This window comes from Berghia stephanieae, chromosome 1, assembly GCF_034508935.2.
Source record: "Berghia stephanieae isolate SIO BIC M18660-M18661 chromosome 1, UCSD_Bste_1.3, whole genome shotgun sequence".
Classification (NCBI taxonomy): Eukaryota; Metazoa; Mollusca; class Gastropoda; order Nudibranchia; family Aeolidiidae; genus Berghia; species Berghia stephanieae.
The window spans coordinates 20,878,842-20,896,680 of record NC_088360.1 but is presented as its reverse complement, the minus strand read 5'-3'; the positions used below and the strand labels follow the sequence as shown (position 1 = coordinate 20,896,680).

The 17,839-nt window shown below is 38.7% G+C and overlaps 1 protein-coding gene across 1 annotated transcript in view; it reads right to left on the bottom strand.

Moving 5' to 3' along the window:
- The window catches only part of LOC144963782 (papilin-like), a 241,112-nt gene that overhangs the window by 47,509 nt on the left and 175,764 nt on the right, over positions 1-17,839 (bottom strand). The window contains exons 21-25 of the mRNA XM_078897749.1: positions 16,017-16,202; positions 10,192-10,334; positions 5,223-5,386; positions 2,940-3,034; positions 1,802-1,923 (exon numbers count right to left, since the gene is read on the bottom strand). Of these exons, the coding sequence (XP_078753875.1) occupies positions 1,802-1,923; positions 2,940-3,034; positions 5,223-5,386; positions 10,192-10,334; positions 16,017-16,202 (710 nt within the window). The remainder of the gene's footprint in view (positions 1-1,801; positions 1,924-2,939; positions 3,035-5,222; positions 5,387-10,191; positions 10,335-16,016; positions 16,203-17,839) is intronic.

The following is a 17,839-nucleotide window of genomic DNA, read 5'->3' as shown; positions in this document are numbered from 1 at the left end:
CCAACTCACATAAAAACAATTTCTTCCCAAGAACCATCAAGGAATGGAACACTTTCCCATCAAAATTCCTAAATATTACCAACAACAACAAATTTGATCGACTATTCAGCATATATTTTTTTCACTCAATGACAGAATAATGGAGACAGTGATTACATGGTTTGTAAATAACAATGTGAAATTGAATGTCAGTTTCAATTTAATAAACAAAAAGAGGTATTGTAGACATTTCGGGTTTCCCCTTTATCCACAAAACACTTACAATACTTTACACATGATTTGTATACAATCTGCAGTGATGGGTAATTCGACTTTTATAGATATCGACGTTGAAAAGGATTTCTAGGGAAATAAACAAAACGGAATGAAAAATTCTGTATGGAGAACAGAAAAACAAAGAAGAACATCCTTCACGTGTTGGACAAATATTGTGTCAGATAGGCTAAGTAAGGCTTGCAGATGCGTCAGACGTATATCATATCCAAATGTGTTTTTATTTATGTTATATATGAAAGTCAAAAACATATAAATATTGACAGTGGCTTTAATTCTTTTTTAAAGTGAAACTTTTTTTATTAACCAAAATTCAATCGACTGCAGCAGATATTGGTGTCCTGGAAGCAGAGCTACATTCTTATTGAGGTCTTGACATGGGAAATGATTCACACATTGAAAACAGTATAATTCATTGTTTTTATTGGAAACACTGTCATTCATTGCATTTCAGACGAAAATTTCAGAACTCAAAAGGAACAGTCATTAATAGATTTCTATGGATAACAGCCAAAAAAAAAAAAAAAATTCTTTGGAAATCCGAGAAAAAAAAATTAATTAAAAACAAATCAATAAATAAATGAAATAAAAAAGAATTGTTTTGAAAAGAGCCAAAACAATTTTTCTGTTTGTTTTTTGTTTTTAAGGGTTTTACGGCGCTTGCAACACATTTAGGTTATATCAGCGCCAGTAAAAAGGAAGAAAATGGGATAGTGAAAAGTTCTAGAATTACAATTGAAGCATCCAAGAGAAAGTAAGACATAGGGGAACTGGGAACAAATAGGGATCAGATGTAGATTCCAAGAGCATACCACCAATGTACTTAGTTTGAGATCACCTATAAGTCTCATCCGGACACAAGAACAAAATCCAACAAAGAGGAACACACTCAAATGCTTATATTATACATTAAAAAATAACAAATATACTAATACATAACAGAGAGATGATTTACAAGGAAAACAATATCATCTCCCAAAACAATAACTATGCATTTGACTGTTTCCCTCCCCCAGCCAGGATTCCGACCAGGGCCAGGAAAAAAACCAAGTAATCTCATTCCAAGACAAAGACAGAAAGCATGTTGGAAAACAGATATAAGAGGATAGAAGACACAGTGTGTACCTCCCTGCCCGCTATGGGAGGTCAGGATCCCCACCCAGTTTTTCTGATAGAACTGACAAATATAAAATTATAGAGATAAACCTCAAACGCAACTACTGCAGGGAATTTAAACATTTATCACTGCAGGGAATTTAAACATTTATCACTGCAGGGAATTTAAACATTTACCACTGCAGGGAATTTAAACATTTATCACTGCAGGGAATTTAAACATTTATCACTGCCGGGAATTTAAACATTTATCACTTCCGGGAATTTAAACATTTATCACTGCCGGGAATTTAAACATTTATCACTGCCGGGAATTTAAACATTTATCACTGCTGGGAATTAAAACATTTATCACTGCTGGGAATTTAAACATTAAATGTTTTAATAAATTTTATCAAAGCAGTCTGCTTACCTGGCAAGACCTATGACAGTTTTCTTTGCCAGGACTGGTGGCTGGAGTCCTTCTGTCGTTACAACATCCATACTTGGAATATCTGCAATCCAAAACCACGGGGCTAGGCCTCGGGTTACGGACTAGAGAGATGAAAAGAATGATGTCATTATCACAAATTTATCCAAGTTTTTGTCAACATAGTCAGCCATATCTAAGACCACGGGGCCTTGGGTTGCAGACTAGAGGGATGAAAACGAAATGATGTCATTATCACAAATTTATCCAAGACGTCTGTCAACATGGTCAGCCATATTTAAGACCATGGGCTGGACTTTGGGCCATATCCGAGTTGTTTGATTTTGTAATGAATTGATTGGAAAAACGCCAAATCCTTGACCTTATTACATATAGAAAATAATAAACAAAAATGAATGAAACAGCTTCAAAAAAAGACCAAAATACCAAATAGGGAAGTTTCGGGTTCAACAAATGTTATTCCAAGATTTTTCTACAAAGAGGACGTTTGAATATTTGTCATCGATCTGGTTTTTATAGTCATGTATTTATGTTTTCATTTTTTTGTTGGCTGAAGAAGGGTTTTGAGCCCAAACGTTCCTTGTATGGTATATTGTCCTTTTTAAAAACTGTAATATTCAATTTTGTTATAAACTGTTTAACAGTCCACAGCTTGTAGCAGCTTTGCCAAAGCTCAATGGATCACGTCATCTCATTTATTCCCTCAGCAGGCTATATTGAACTATTATTCCATTTCGTAAAGTACTAGTCATCTGTAAGACATCCATTGTTTTTACAACATCCGTCACTGCCTATAGCCAGGGGAGACATTTTGTGTTAGTTTTTAGTGGTTTTACAGCCATTGTAATATTATCGGCCGGAAAAAGGAAGATGAAAGAGGAAGAGTTGTAGATCTTAAGTTAAAAGCATCAAAGAAAAAGTAAGACAGATGGAAACAACTGGTTTAAATAGGGAACAGAGGATACAAGAGGATTTCCTGGAGGTGCCAAGTTTAACATGACCTTACAGTCACAAACAGGTCTGCTTTGAAGAATACGCTCAATGTTTCAAACTTGTATACAATATAATGAAAACTATCAACTATTCTAGGACATAACAGGGGGGGGGGAGGGTAAAGTACCTTTGTTCATACAGAAGTAGCCTTCATCAATAGATTCATCGTTGACACAGTCTTGTTTCACTGAGCAGATTTTTCCATCACAGTTGTATCGGATACTGTCATGGATGAGGCAATAGAAATACTGTTTTATAACATGGATAGGTGCAATGGGTAGTAGTAGTAGGAGTAATAGAGTATATAGAGTAGTAGTAGTATGTAGTAAGTATATAGTGATATAGAGTAGTGGAGTAGTGTAGTAGTAGTAGTAGTAGTAGTAGTAGTAGTAGTAGTAGTATGGTGGTAGTAGTAGTAGTAGTAGTGTAGTGTAGTAGTATAGTAGTAGTAGGTAGTGGTAGTAGTAGTAGTAGTAGTAGTAGTAGTAGTAGTAGTAGTAGTAGTAGTAGTAGTATGTAGTAGTAGTAGTAGTAGTAGTAGTAGGTATAGTAGTAGTAGTAGTAGTAGTAGTAGTATGTAGTAGTAGTAGTAGTAGTAGTAGTAGTAGTAGTAGTAGTAGTAGTAGTAGTTAGTAGTATAGTAGTAGTAGTAGTAGTAGTAGTGAGTAGTAGTGTAGTAGTAGTAGTAGTAGTAGTAGTAGTAGTAGTAGTAGTAGTAGTAGTAGTAGTAGTAGTAGTAGTAGTAGTAGTAGTAGTAGTACAGTCCACTCCGGATAATGGCAACATTTTACACATGTAATATGGTAAACTCAAACCAGATGTTGTAAGCATTGTTCTTCGTCCACCACAGACTTAGCCATATGATTGAATTAAAAACCATATGACAGTCCTGTATAGATTTTGTCAAGCAAAAGCAGCTTTGATGCAAGACGACAATTATTCAGATTTGATTAACTTTCACTCTTTTGTTCTCAACATTTGAAAGAGTCAGAGAGATTAGCTGTGATGAAAGACAATAAGCTCTCACCAAACTCGTTGGTCACAATGCACAATTGTCAATCCCAAAACAAAGGATATCATCGCTCAGTCTCTCTTTACAACTGTCATTGTCTACCTGTTGTACAGATTATTCCCATCCCCTCGCCTCCTATTTAATGGCCACAGATGACATCACAAACCCATACGGTAAAGCCCCACCCTCTTTTGTCTCTAACACTAATAAAGTGGTGACACTGCTTTAGTACTAAATCCCGCTCAAACTCGATTTTTCAACCTGTCACGATTTCTTCCATAATGAAATTTAATCATTATATTTTGTTAGATTGATTTCTCAAATTTACCACTTTTTGAGGGTGAAAATTTGTTGCGATTAACTAAGTTTGTTGAAATTAAACAGTGACTTTTATATAGAATTAATTCCGTTTCTTGGGAAATGTTGCGATTATCCGGAGTGCACTGTAGTAGCATAGACCAAATGTTGATGACATCATGAATATATTATCCTTGGTTGCTTCCCTTGAGTCAAGTACACAGAAACTTCTGATCGCTTTGTTTACATTTTTGAACCATCCGACGTAAACGATTAGTGGCATATGAAATACGTATGTGATACGAGAATTTGATTTTGTTTTAATTTCAAATTCCACGTTTTCACCTTACAAAACAATCCATGCTAATTTATCATGACATTAGGGATTTCAATAAGATAAGAATAAAATCTACTCTTTTCTGTTATTAAATCCCATCATAGCAAATATAACACAGTTGTCAAATGAATTCATGGATATTTAAAAAGTGTTTGTCTATTAGTTTTATTTATAATTTTCCTGGTAATTGTTTGATGTAAATGGCTCAGAATCTACCAAATGACATTTCACGTGATGACAAACATGTTTTCACACGTGTCAGCCATTTTTCTTCAGCAATATATAATATCTGGCTCACAAAACATTGGTAGAATTACTCCTCTCAGAGGGACCGCATCTCCTCAAAAGTGCCAGATCACAATATGTAGGAAATGGTCTAGAACTGCAGTTCTTATTCATCGTATTTAAAAGACAACATATATATATAATATATATATATATATATATATATATATATATATATATATTATATATATATATATATATATATATATTATATATATATATATATATATATATATATATAAGGGTGAAAAATTGTACACTTTGATGCATTTAGGATCGATTCAGATGATCTTTATCAAACTCGGATTTTTAAAACATAAAAATACGTAGGTCTTTGTTAGTTGGCTATGACAACTCTTTATTCTAGTATCACACAAACATCGATGGTCGCCATTTTCAAGAAATCTGTCCATTAATCAAGGGACTAAACCGTGTAAATTGGTGTAAAATATCAAACATTAACTATCTTCGTCGTTTACAGCATTCTGTCTATAAGGAGCAGGAGGATAATGATGAGACAAGGTGAAGGAAAAGGAAAAGGAAGGTTAGGTGTGTATTTACCATCACATCTAGCGTACACATGACACAGGCCACCAGCACAGGTCCTCTCCCGTACACATTTGAGACCATGACCACACTCATCCTGGGGCAATGAACACAATCAACAATTAATGGTTATATAATCTTAAAGAAGGAATGAAATTAACATCACTCAGTTCTTTGTTATCTTTTGGAGACCACCAGTGGGTGAAAAGTTCTCACTAAAATGTATCAATCAGACTATAAACGATTAAGGTTACACATAGTTTTGTGAGTTGGTTAGTTTCATTTAGTGGGCAGATGTTGTGAGTATTTTGCTTCTAATTACATGATATCTATAGAACAAATGAATTTAACGTCATAGTGCAGTTCGACATATTGTTTTAGATCTCTTGGGTTCACTAGTTTATCACAAAGTACTTTCCCCCAGACATAACAGACCCAGCTACCCAATCACAGCTGGGTGGAAAATCTCAAATTCACCAGGAATCGATCTCAATCCCCTTGCATGTGATGTGAGTGCTCTTCTCACGTAGATTACCCCCCCCCCCCCCCTCCCAACAATCAAGACAATTTTGGCTGAGACAGAACAGTGAAATTTATCGCTCAGCGGCTCGGTTAAAATTGACTACCATTGGGATCACGACAGGTTTGGAAAGTGAATAAACAATTTCACGAAGGCTGTGAGAAAATACACTGGGATGTGTTCAGGCACAGCAATTCTAAAAGGCGTCGCTTAGCCTTGGCAATATATGCATTCTTAATATAAACGGCCTTTGAGCTATGCGTAGCATTGTGGAACATTCCTAATTACTTTACTGTCATTCGACTACGATTCATGAAGTCTTTCTTTCCTTTTTAAAAATATTTGAATTTGACGAATTAACTGATTCCAGTTAAATGTCTAAGAATTTACAGGTCTACATGACGTAATGTCACCAACCATGGTGTAATGTCACCAACCATGGTGTAATGTCACCAACCATGGTGTAATGTCACCAACCATGATGTAATGTCACCAACCATGGTGTAATGTCACCAACCACAATGTAATGTCACAACCACGATGTAATGTCACCAACCATGGTGTAATGTCACAACCACGGTGTAATGTCACCAACCATGATGTAATGTCACCAACCATGATGTAATGTCACCAACCATGGTGTAATGTCACAACCACGATGTAATGTCACCAACCATGGTGTAATGTCACCAACAATGAAGTAATGTCACCAACCATGATGTAATGTCACCAACCATGGTGTAATGTCACCAACCATGGTGTAATGTCACCAACCATGATGTAATGCCACCAACCATGGTGTAATGTCACCAACCATGGTGTAATGTCACCAACCACAATGTAATGTCACAACCACGATGTAATGTCACCAACCATGGTGTAATGTCACCAACCATGGTGCAATGTCACCAACCATGGTGTAATGTCACTTAACCATGACGTAATGTCACCAACCATGGTGTAATGTCACCAACCATGATGTAATGTCACCAACCATGGTGTAATGTCACAACCATGACGTAATGTCACAACCATGGTGCAATGTCACAACCATGGTGTAATGTCACCAACGATGGTGTAATGTCACCCAACCATGATGTAATGTCACCAACCATGGTGTAATGTCACAACCATGGTGTAATGTCACAATCATGACGTAATGTCACAACCATGGTGTAATGTCACCAACTATGGTGTAATGTCACAACCATGGTGTCATGTCATAACCATGGTGTAATGTCACCAATCATGATGTAATGTCACCAACTATGGTGTAATGTCACAACCATGGTGTAATGTCACAACCATGACGTAATGTCACAACCACGATGTGATGTCACCAACCATGGTGTAATGTCACCAAACATGACGTAATGTCACCAACGATGGTGTAATGTCACCCAACCATGATGTAATGTCACCAACCATGGTGTAATGTCACAACCATGGTGTAATGTCACAATGATGACGTAATGTCACAACCATGGTGTAATGTCACCAACTATGGTGTAATGTCACAACCATGGTGTCATGTCATAACCATGGTGTAATGTCACCAATCATGATGTAATGTCACCAACTATGGTGTAATGTCACCAACCATGGTGTAATGTCACAACCACGATGTAATGTCACCAACCATGGTGTAATGTCACCAACCATGGTGTAATGTCACCAACCATGGTGTAATGTCACAACCACGATGTAATGTCACCAACCATGATGTAATGTCACCAACCATGGTGTAATGTCACAACCACGATGTAATGTCACCAACCATGGTGTAATGTCACCAACCATGAAGTAATGTCACCAACCATGATGTAATGTCACCAATCATGACGTAATGTCACCAACCATGGTGTAATGTCACCAACCATGATGTAATGTCACCAACCATGGTGTAATGTCACCAACCATGGTGTAATGTCACCAACCATGGTGTAATGTCACAACCATGGTGTAATGTCACCAACCATGGTGCAATGTCACCAACCATGGTGTAATGTCACTAACCATGACGTAATGTCACCAACCATGGTGTAATGTCACCAACCATGATGTAATGTTACCAACCATGGTGTAATGTCACAACCATGACGTAATGTCACAACCATGGTGTAATGTCACAACCACGGTGTAATGTCACCAACGATGGTGTAATGTCACCCAACCATGATGTAATGTCACCAACCATGGTGTAATGTCACAACCATGGTGTAATGTCACAATCATGACGTAATGTCACAACCATGGTGTAATGTCACCAACTATGGTGTAATGTCACAACCATGGTGTCATGTCATAACCATGGTGTAATGTCACCAATCATGATGTAATGTCACCAACTATGGTGTAATGTCACAACCATGGTGTAATGTCACAACCATGACGTAATGTCACCAACCATGGTGCAATGTCACCAACCATGGTGTAATGTCACCAAACATAACGTAATGTCACCAACCATGGTGTAATGTCACCAACCATGACGTAATGTCCCCAACCATGGTGTAATATCACCAACCATGGTGTAATGTCACCAACTATGATGTAATGTCACCAACCATGACGTAATGTCACCAACCATGGTGTAATGTCACCAACTTTGATGCAATGTCACCAACCATGACGTAATGTCACCCACCATGATGTAATGTCACCAACCATGGTGTAATGTCACCAACCATGGTGTAATATCACTAACCATGGTGTAATGTCATCAACTCAGCAAATAGGTTTTACTTCAGGATGGTTTACATGCTCAAAATTTAATTTATAGCCCAAAAAAAACAAACCCTCAATGATGATGACGTCATATATCTATAATCAGATGTGTGCTATATGACTCTTTATTTATTCACCAACCATGATGTAATGTCACCAACCATGGTGTAATGTCACAACCACGATGTAATGTCACCAACCATGGTGTAATGTCACCAACCATGAAGTAATGTCACCAACCATGATGTAATGTCACCAATCATGACGTAATGTCACCAACCATGGTGTAATGTCACCAACCATGATGTAATGTCACCAACCATGGTGTAATGTCACCAACCATGGTGTAATGTCACCAACCATGGTGTAATGTCACAACCATGGTGTAATGTCACCAACCATGGTGCAATGTCACCAACCATGGTGTAATGTCACTAACCATGACGTAATGTCACCAACCATGGTGTAATGTCACCAACCATGATGTAATGTCACCAACCATGGTGTAATGTCACAACCATGACGTAATGTCACAACCATGGTGTAATGTCACAACCACGGTGTAATGTCACCAACGATGGTGTAATGTCACCCAACCATGATGTAATGTCACCAACCATGGTGTAATGTCACAACCATGGTGTAATGTCACAATCATGACGTAATGTCACAACCATGGTGTAATGTCACCAACTATGGTGTAATGTCACAACCATGGTGTCATGTCATAACCATGGTGTAATGTCACCAATCATGATGTAATGTCACCAACTATGGTGTAATGTCACAACCATGGTGTAATGTCACAACCATGACGTAATGTCACAACCACGATGTGATGTCACCAACCATGGTGTAATGTCACCAAACATGACGTAATGTCACCAACCATGGTGTAATGTCACCAACCATGACGTAATATCCCCAACCATGGTGTAATATCACCAACCATGGTGTAATGTCACCAACTATGATGTAATGTCACCAACCATGACGTAATGTCACCAACCATGGTGTAATGTCACCAACTTTGATGCAATGTCACCAACCATGACGTAATGTCACCCACCATGATGTAATGTCACCAACCATGGTGTAATGTCACCAACCATGGTGTAATATCACTAACCATGGTGTAATGTCACCAACTCAGCAAATAGGTTTTACTTCAGGATGGTTTACATGCTCAAAATTTAATTTATAGCCCAAAAAAACAAACCCTCAATGATGATGACGTCATATATCTATAATCAGATGTGTGCTATATGACTCTTTATTTATAACTTAATATTATAAGATCGAATATCATTTTCTAATTCTATCATAATATACGGGAAAAGGAGGAGGAGCAGTAGGCGGGGAATCAAAGGAGCAGGAGACAAAGAAGAAGAAGAAGAAGAAGAAGAAGAAGAAGAAGAAGAAGAAGAAGAAGAAGAAGAAAAAAAAGTACAACACCAATAATAATAATAATAATAATAATAATAATAATAATAATAATAATAATAATAATAATAATAATTATAATAATAATAATAAATATAATAATAATAATAATAACAATAACAATAACAATAATAATAATAATAATAATAATAATAATAATAATAATAATAATAATAATAATAATAATAATAATAATTCTTGCTACCACCTACATCGGAGAAGCACCAGTAAGACGGAGGTCTCTCACAGTCCTTTCCCCAATCCGGGTTACAGGAGCAAGCATAAGATCCGTTGTGGTAGTCATGGCAGGCAAATCCGTTCCGACAAGGGGTCTTTTGGCACGGGGATTGATTGCCTGATAGAATAGGGAATGAGATTAGCGGAAGAGTAGCGTCCCTTGATTGGACGTCACCGGAAAAGTTATTAGAGAGAGAACGTCATGTTGGTTGTGCGCATGACGTTCTGTCTCTAATAACTTTTCCGCCGGCAACGTCACAGACTATGGGCGACGTCCAATCAAGGGACATTACTCTTCCGCTAACCTCATTCCCTATAAATGGGGTGGGGTTATTGAATGCTTTAAAGTTATGAAAGGTTCAGTACAGTGCCAGATATAAAAAGCGGTCATTTAGATGTATAATGCTAATTGAGCCAGAACTGATCGTGATTTCTGTAGCATTAAATGGAGAGTAAATATTTACTGGTATCCTTTGGACAAGACGTAGTTTGTTTTTGTTTTTTATGTCTTTTGGTTTTTTTTAAAGTACTGTTTACAAGAAAAGGCTGACCACAAATACTTGATTTTTCCGAACAAAACTCCAGTTTATTTAACAGTGATAAGATTCTAAAAACTCCAGTTTATTTAACAGTGATAAGATTCTAAAAACTCCAGTTTATTTAACAGTGATAAGATTCTAAAAACTCCAGTTTATTTAACAGTGATAAGATTCTAAAATCTCCAGTTTATTTAACAGTGATAAGATTCTAAAAACTCCAGTTTATTTAACAGTGATAAGATTCTAAAAACTCCCGTTTATTTAACAGTGATAAGATTCTAAAAACTCCAGTTTATTTAACAGTGATAAGATTCTAAAAACTCCAGTTTATTTAACAGTGATACGATTCTAAAAACTCCAGTTTATTTAACAGTGATAAGATTCTAAAAACTCCAGTTTATTTAACAGTGATAAGATTCTAAAAACTCCAGTTTATTTAACAGTGATAAGATTCTAAAAACTCCAGTTTATTTAACAGTGATAAGATTCTAAAAACTCCAGTTTATTTAACAGTGATAAAATTCTAAAAACTCCAGTTTATTTAACAGTGATAAGATTCTAAAAACTCCAGTTTATTTAGCAGTGATAAGATTCTAAAAACTCCAGTTTATTTAACAGTGATAAGATTCTAAAAACTCCAGTTTATTTAACAGTGATAAGATTCTAAAAACTCCAGTTTATTTAACAGTGATAAGATTCTAAAAACTCCAGTTTATTTAACAGTGATAAGATTCTAAAAACTCCAGTTTATTTAACAGTGATACGATTCTAAAAACTCCAGTTTATTTAACAGTGATAAGATTCTAAAAACTCCAGTTTATTTAACAGTGATAAGATTCTAAAAACTCCAGTTTATTTAACAGTGATAAGATTCTAAAAACTTCAGTTTATTTAACAGTGATAAGATTCTAAAAACTCCAGTTTATTTAACAGTGATAAAATTCTAAAAACTCCAGTTTATTTAACAGTGATAAGATTCTAAAAACTCCAGTTTATTTAACAGTGATAAGATTCTAAAAACTCCAGTTTATTTAACAGTGATAAAATTCTAAAAACTCCAGTTTATTTAACAGTGATAAGATTCTAAAAACTCCAGTTTATTTAACAGTGATAAGTGTTAGAATGTAAATTAATTTTCTTATTATGACCTTTTTGTGCAAGGAATCACTTATTATGTAACTCTCTAATTTGGGGAACGACAAAATTAAGCATTATTATTATCATCCTTTTTTTTTTCTTCCTGTTCCTGCAATAAAAAGCAGATGTCTCAATAAATAAAGTTCACTCTTTCATCTAATGGAATTTGTTATTCTGTTCTAGATAATTACCTTGGCCTTCATCTAAAATCAATGATATGGCGTCCACCATGCCAACAGGTTATGGGCCCAGGCATCGCATCACCTTCAATGGTGACGATCGCCAATATGAACTCTGGGAAGTTAAGTTTTTTCGGCTTCATCAGAATAAGAGGACTTGATGATGTACTCAAGAACCTTGATGATTTGAATCAAGATGTATCAACAGAACACAAAAACGAGGAAGTATTTGCCGAACTGGTCCAGGTATTGGACGACAGATCCCTTTCTCTTATCATAAGGGACGCAAGGAACAACGGTCGCAGAGCACTACGAATCCTGAGACAACACTATCTTCCGAAAGGTAAACCTCGTATCATAACACTCTACACAGAGTTGACATCCCTCTTAAAGAGTGACCAAGAAACAGTTACTGACTATATCATTTGAGCTGAATCGTCAGCAGCGGCTCTACATGATGCTGGTGAGACAATCAGTGACAGTTTGCTAATCGCTATGGTGATAAAAGGACTTGGGGTAAATTATAAAAGTTTTACTGCCGTAATCACACAAAAGTCAGAAGTACTGACCTTCAGCGAATTCAAATCGTTATTACGTAATTACGAAGACACTGAGAAACTCCAAGATTCTTCTTCAACCGCATCAAATGTGATGACGGTTAGTTCGTACAACAGAAGACCCTTCAACAATCAACCAAACTCGAGGACACAAAAAGCTCGTTGGTGTGAAATATGTAAGTCAAAATCTCATGATACCAGCTACTGTAGAAAACTCAAAGCTTGTAAACAAAACGACGACAGAAAATCTCGTTGGTGCGAAATTTGTAAAGCTAAATCGCACGATACCAGCAACTGTAGAAATCTGACAAAACTACGAGAGATGAAAGCAGACGATGAACCCACAACTCGAAGTGAGAGCCATTTCGCTTTCGGTGTTAACCCGAATTTCCAAGATAACCAACTCGCAGAGGACGACTTTCTTGTGGACAGTGGAGCTACTGTTCAACTTCCCCACGAAAAGTCAAAATTTATTTCTTTCCACAATAATTTTGACTCGGGACAGCATGTTATCGAATTTGCAGACGAGACCCGGACTTCGAACCTTGCCCAAGGACAAGGCAATGCAGAGATAACGTTGACGGATGACAATGGCTGTAAACATTCTCTCCTGAGAAATGCACTGTACGTGCCCTCCTTCTCTCAAAACATTTTCTCAGTATAGGCCGCGACGCAGAACGGTGCCACAGTTATTTTCAAGAAGGATTGTGGAAAATTGTGTTCGGGAGATACAGTATTCAACATTGAAAGAAGAGGGGGTCTCTATTTCCTTAACTCATCGTTCCACACAAAAACGTCCAAGCATTCACTCATGGAGTGGCATTGCATTTTGGGTCATTGTAACACAGCAGACATTTTTAAGTTACAAAAATGTGTAGATGGTATGATCATCACTGATGAGACAAAATCTGACTGTGAAGTGTGTTCCCTTGCTAAAATGACTGATTCTGTGAGTAGAAAACCTGACAACAGTGCCAAGAAACCTCTTGATGTAGTTCATGTTGATCTAGCGGGTCCTATTGACCCAATTGGTTGTGATGGAATGAAATATGCAATGATTTGTGTTGATTCTTTTTCAGGTTTGATCTCTGTGTACCTTTTGAAGCAAAAAAGTGACACCCCTACTGCATTCAAAGAATACCTGTCTGACATAGCCCCTTATGGGAAGATAAAAGCAATCAGAAGTGATAATGGTGGGGAATTCACATGACATCTCAAGAATTTACTTCCATTTTGAGAAATCACAGTATCAGACATGAAAAAAGCGCACCATACAGCCCCCATCAAAATGGGAAGGCAGAGCGTCCATGGCGCACACTTTTTGACATGGCCAGATGCCAATTATTGCAATGTGGGTTACCAAAATCACTGTGGACATATGCTGTCCTAACGGCTGCATATATTCGCAACAGGTGCTACAAACAAAGAATTGAATGCACTCCTTTTGAAAAGATCACAAATAAAAGACCCAACATTGCCAATATGAAAACATTTGGATCCCCATGTTTTGCTTTATTAGCACAAAAACCAACAAAATTACAAAACAGAAGTGAAAAGGGAATATTTGTAGGGTATGGTAGAAAAAAGTCCAGCCTATCTGATCTATTTTCCAGACACCCAAACTGTTAAAAGGGTCCAGATGTGTCAAATTCCCTAAAGATACTGTTACTGTTACAGATTTGTCTCAACCAAAGTCTCAGTCTCGGGAGAATTCTGGTCACTACCCTGAAGTTCCATCTTATGATGATGATGATTTTGATGCTAGTTACTCAAAAACAAACCCCAAAGTGCCACTAAGTGACCAGAGTTTGCCTGAAACTGAAACAAGTGTTGAAGATTTAGGTAATAAGGAAGAAAATGAAAACCCGTCACCAATGCATGCCAGTTCCAAGAGAACTCGCTCTCGTCCTAAACATTTGGACGAATACATTGTTGATGATGAAGTTGATGCATATCTTAACAATACCATTCATTATTGCTATAACATTAACATGCTTGATGTCCCTAACACTTACAAGGAAGCAATGACTTGCAATGCAAGTGATGCATGGCAAAAAGCTATGGGTGAGGAGATGAATGCCCTGAGCGAAAATCAAACATTTGAAATTACAAGTTTACCTTCTGACCGAAAAGCTATTGGTGGTAGATGGGTATACACCATTAAGAATGGTCCAAATGGAGAAGAAACTTATAAAGCAAAATTTGTAGCTAAAGGGTATTCCCAAATCCCTGATGTTGATTATCAGGAAATGTTTTCGCCCACGGCCCGCATCACCTCAATCAGAGCTCTCATTCAATTTGCCATTGAAAATGATATGTACTTGAACCAAATGGATGTAAAAGCAGCATATTTATATGCACCAATTGATGTTGACTTATACATTGAACAACCAGAAGGATATCAATTAAACTCAAAATCTGGTGAAAAGCTAGTTTGTAGACTCAAAAAGTCATTGTATGGTCTCAAACAGAGTGGTAGAAATTGGAATCTCAAACTCCACTCTCATTTAGCTGAGCAAAAATTTGTTCAATCAGCAGTTGATCCCTGTCTCTATAAGAGACATTCTAATGATGAACATAGCATTATCCTTGTGTGGGTAGATGACTTAATCATAGCTTCAAATTCTCTATCTGCAATGAATGCAATCAAAGCACAGCTTTGTCAATCTTTCCAAATGAAAGACCTAGGTCAAATTTCCTTTTTCTTGGGTATAAATTTCTCTTGTTCAGATGAATCAATATCAATGGACCAATCACATTATATTGCAAGACTGTTAGAGAAATTTGGCATGCAAGACTGCAAGCCCAAACACACTCCCTGTGAAATGAATCTCAACAAGTTTTGTGATGAACCTTCAAATCCAGTGGATGACAAACTGTATAGGGAAATAGTTGGCAGTCTAATTTACATTATGACTTCTACTCGACCTGACCTTTGTTTCATTGTTACCAAATTGTCTCAATACATGTCAAAACCAACCCAAAACCATTTGACAATAGCTAAGCAAGCACTGAGGTACCTAAAGGCAACAATTACAATGGCAATGTGTGTACTACACATGTGTCCAAGCTAGTGCTTTCTTATCTATTGGTTTTTCTTGTCTTTTTTAATTTTCGCGTGGCAGTTTTGCATATTCTTTTTTAATTACCAAGTATAATACAACCTGTATTTATATATAACCTGGATTTGGAGCTTATACTGTTCCTTATTTAAATTTGCTATTCAAATAAGCAAAAGCATGGGACACGTGAGGCAAGGGACATTTCTAGACACAAAAACAATCCATTTTCATTTTCTTTAACTTTTTCTCAGTTTGCCAAAATGGGACAGTCCCATTGTTTTTTAGACAGTTCGTTGCTTTGATCATGTGACCATGAACCCACTGACCTTGACCTTGTGTGGAGACCTTGCCATTACAGGCGGCCTGACATTCCCCATGGGTCTTGAAATTGTTGGCGTTGGCCCGACATCCGCCGTAGACAAAGGTCTTACACTGACTGTCTTTGGAGTCGAAATGATATCTCGTCATGGATGCCCGACACGGTCCCTTCACAATGGGCAGGTTGCAACGATCTGATGGGTAGTGGTGGTTATAGTGATGGTAGTGGTTGGGTGGTGATGGGGATGGTGGTGGAGATGATGGTGGTGGTGGTGTTGGTGATGGGGATGGTGGTGGTGGTGATGGAGATGATGGTGGTGGTGGTGGGGATGATGGTGGTGGAGGTGGGGATGATGGTGGTGGTGGTGTTGGTGATGGGGATGGTGGTGGTGGTGATGGTTATAGTGATCGTGCGGATGATGGTGGTGGTGGTGATGGGGATGATGATGGTGGTGGTGATGGGGATGATGATGGTGGTGATGGTGATGGGGATAGTGGTGGGGATGATGGTGGTGGTGGTGGTGATGTTGGTGGTGATGGTGGTGGTGATGGGGTCGTGGTGGGGATGATGGTGGTGTTGATGGGGATGATGGTGATGGGGATGATGGTGGTGTTGATGGGGATGATGGTGATGGGGGTGATGGTGATGGGATGATGGTGGTGGGGATGATGGTGGTGGGGATGATGGTGATGGGTGGGATGATGGGTGATGGTGATGGGGATGATGGTGATGGGGATGATGGTGGTGTTGATGGGGGATGGATGGGGTGTGGTGATGGGGATGATGGTGATGGGGTGATGGTGATGGGGATGATGGTGAGGGTGGGGAGGTGTATGGTGATGGGGATGTGGTGATGGGGATGATGGTGGGTGGGGATGATGGTGATGGGGATGATGGTGGTGGGGTGATGGGTGAGTGGGGTGATGTGATGGTGGTGGGTGGGGGATGAGGTGGTGTGTGGTGATGGGGATGGTGGAATTTGTGGTGTGGTGGTGATGGGGTGTGTGTGGTGGGATGATGGTGATGGGGGTGATGGTGGTGGTGGTGATGGGGATGATGGTGGGTGGTGGTGGTGTGGTGGGGATGATGGTGGTGGTGGTGATGGTGGGGATGATGGTGGTGGTGGTGATGGGGATGATGGTGGTGGTGGTGGTGGTGGTGATGGGGATGATGGTAGTGGTGATGGTGATGGGGATGATGGTTGTGGTGGCGATGATGGTGGTGGTGGGGATGATGGTGGGGATGATGGTGGTGGTGGTGATGGTGGGGATGATGGTGGTGGTGGTGATGGTGGGGATGATGGTGGTGGTGGTGATGGGGATGATGGTGGTGGTGGTGGTGGTGGTGGGGATAATGATGGTGGTGGTGGTGATGGGATGATGGTGGTGGTGTGGTGATGGTGTGGTGTGATGGTGTTGGTGGGATGATGGTGGTGGTGGTGATGGTGGGGTGATGGTGTGGTGTGTGGGATGGGGTGATGTGGGGTGGGTGTGGTGAAGTTAGTGGTGATGGTGATGGGATGATGGTGGTGGTGGTGGGATGATGGTGGGGTGGGTGTGGTGGGTGGTGGTGATGGGGATGGTGGTGGTGGTGATGGTTATAGTAATGGTGGGGATGATGGTGGTGGTGGTGATGGGGATGATGATGGTGGTGGTGATGGGGATGATGATGGTGGTGATGGTGATGGGGATAGTGGTGGGATGATGGTGGTGGTGGTGGTGATGTTGGTGGTGATGGTGGTGGTGATGGGGTCGTGGTGGGGATGATGGTGGTGTTGATGGGGATGATGGTGATGGGGATGATGGTGGTGTTGATGGGGATGATGGTGAT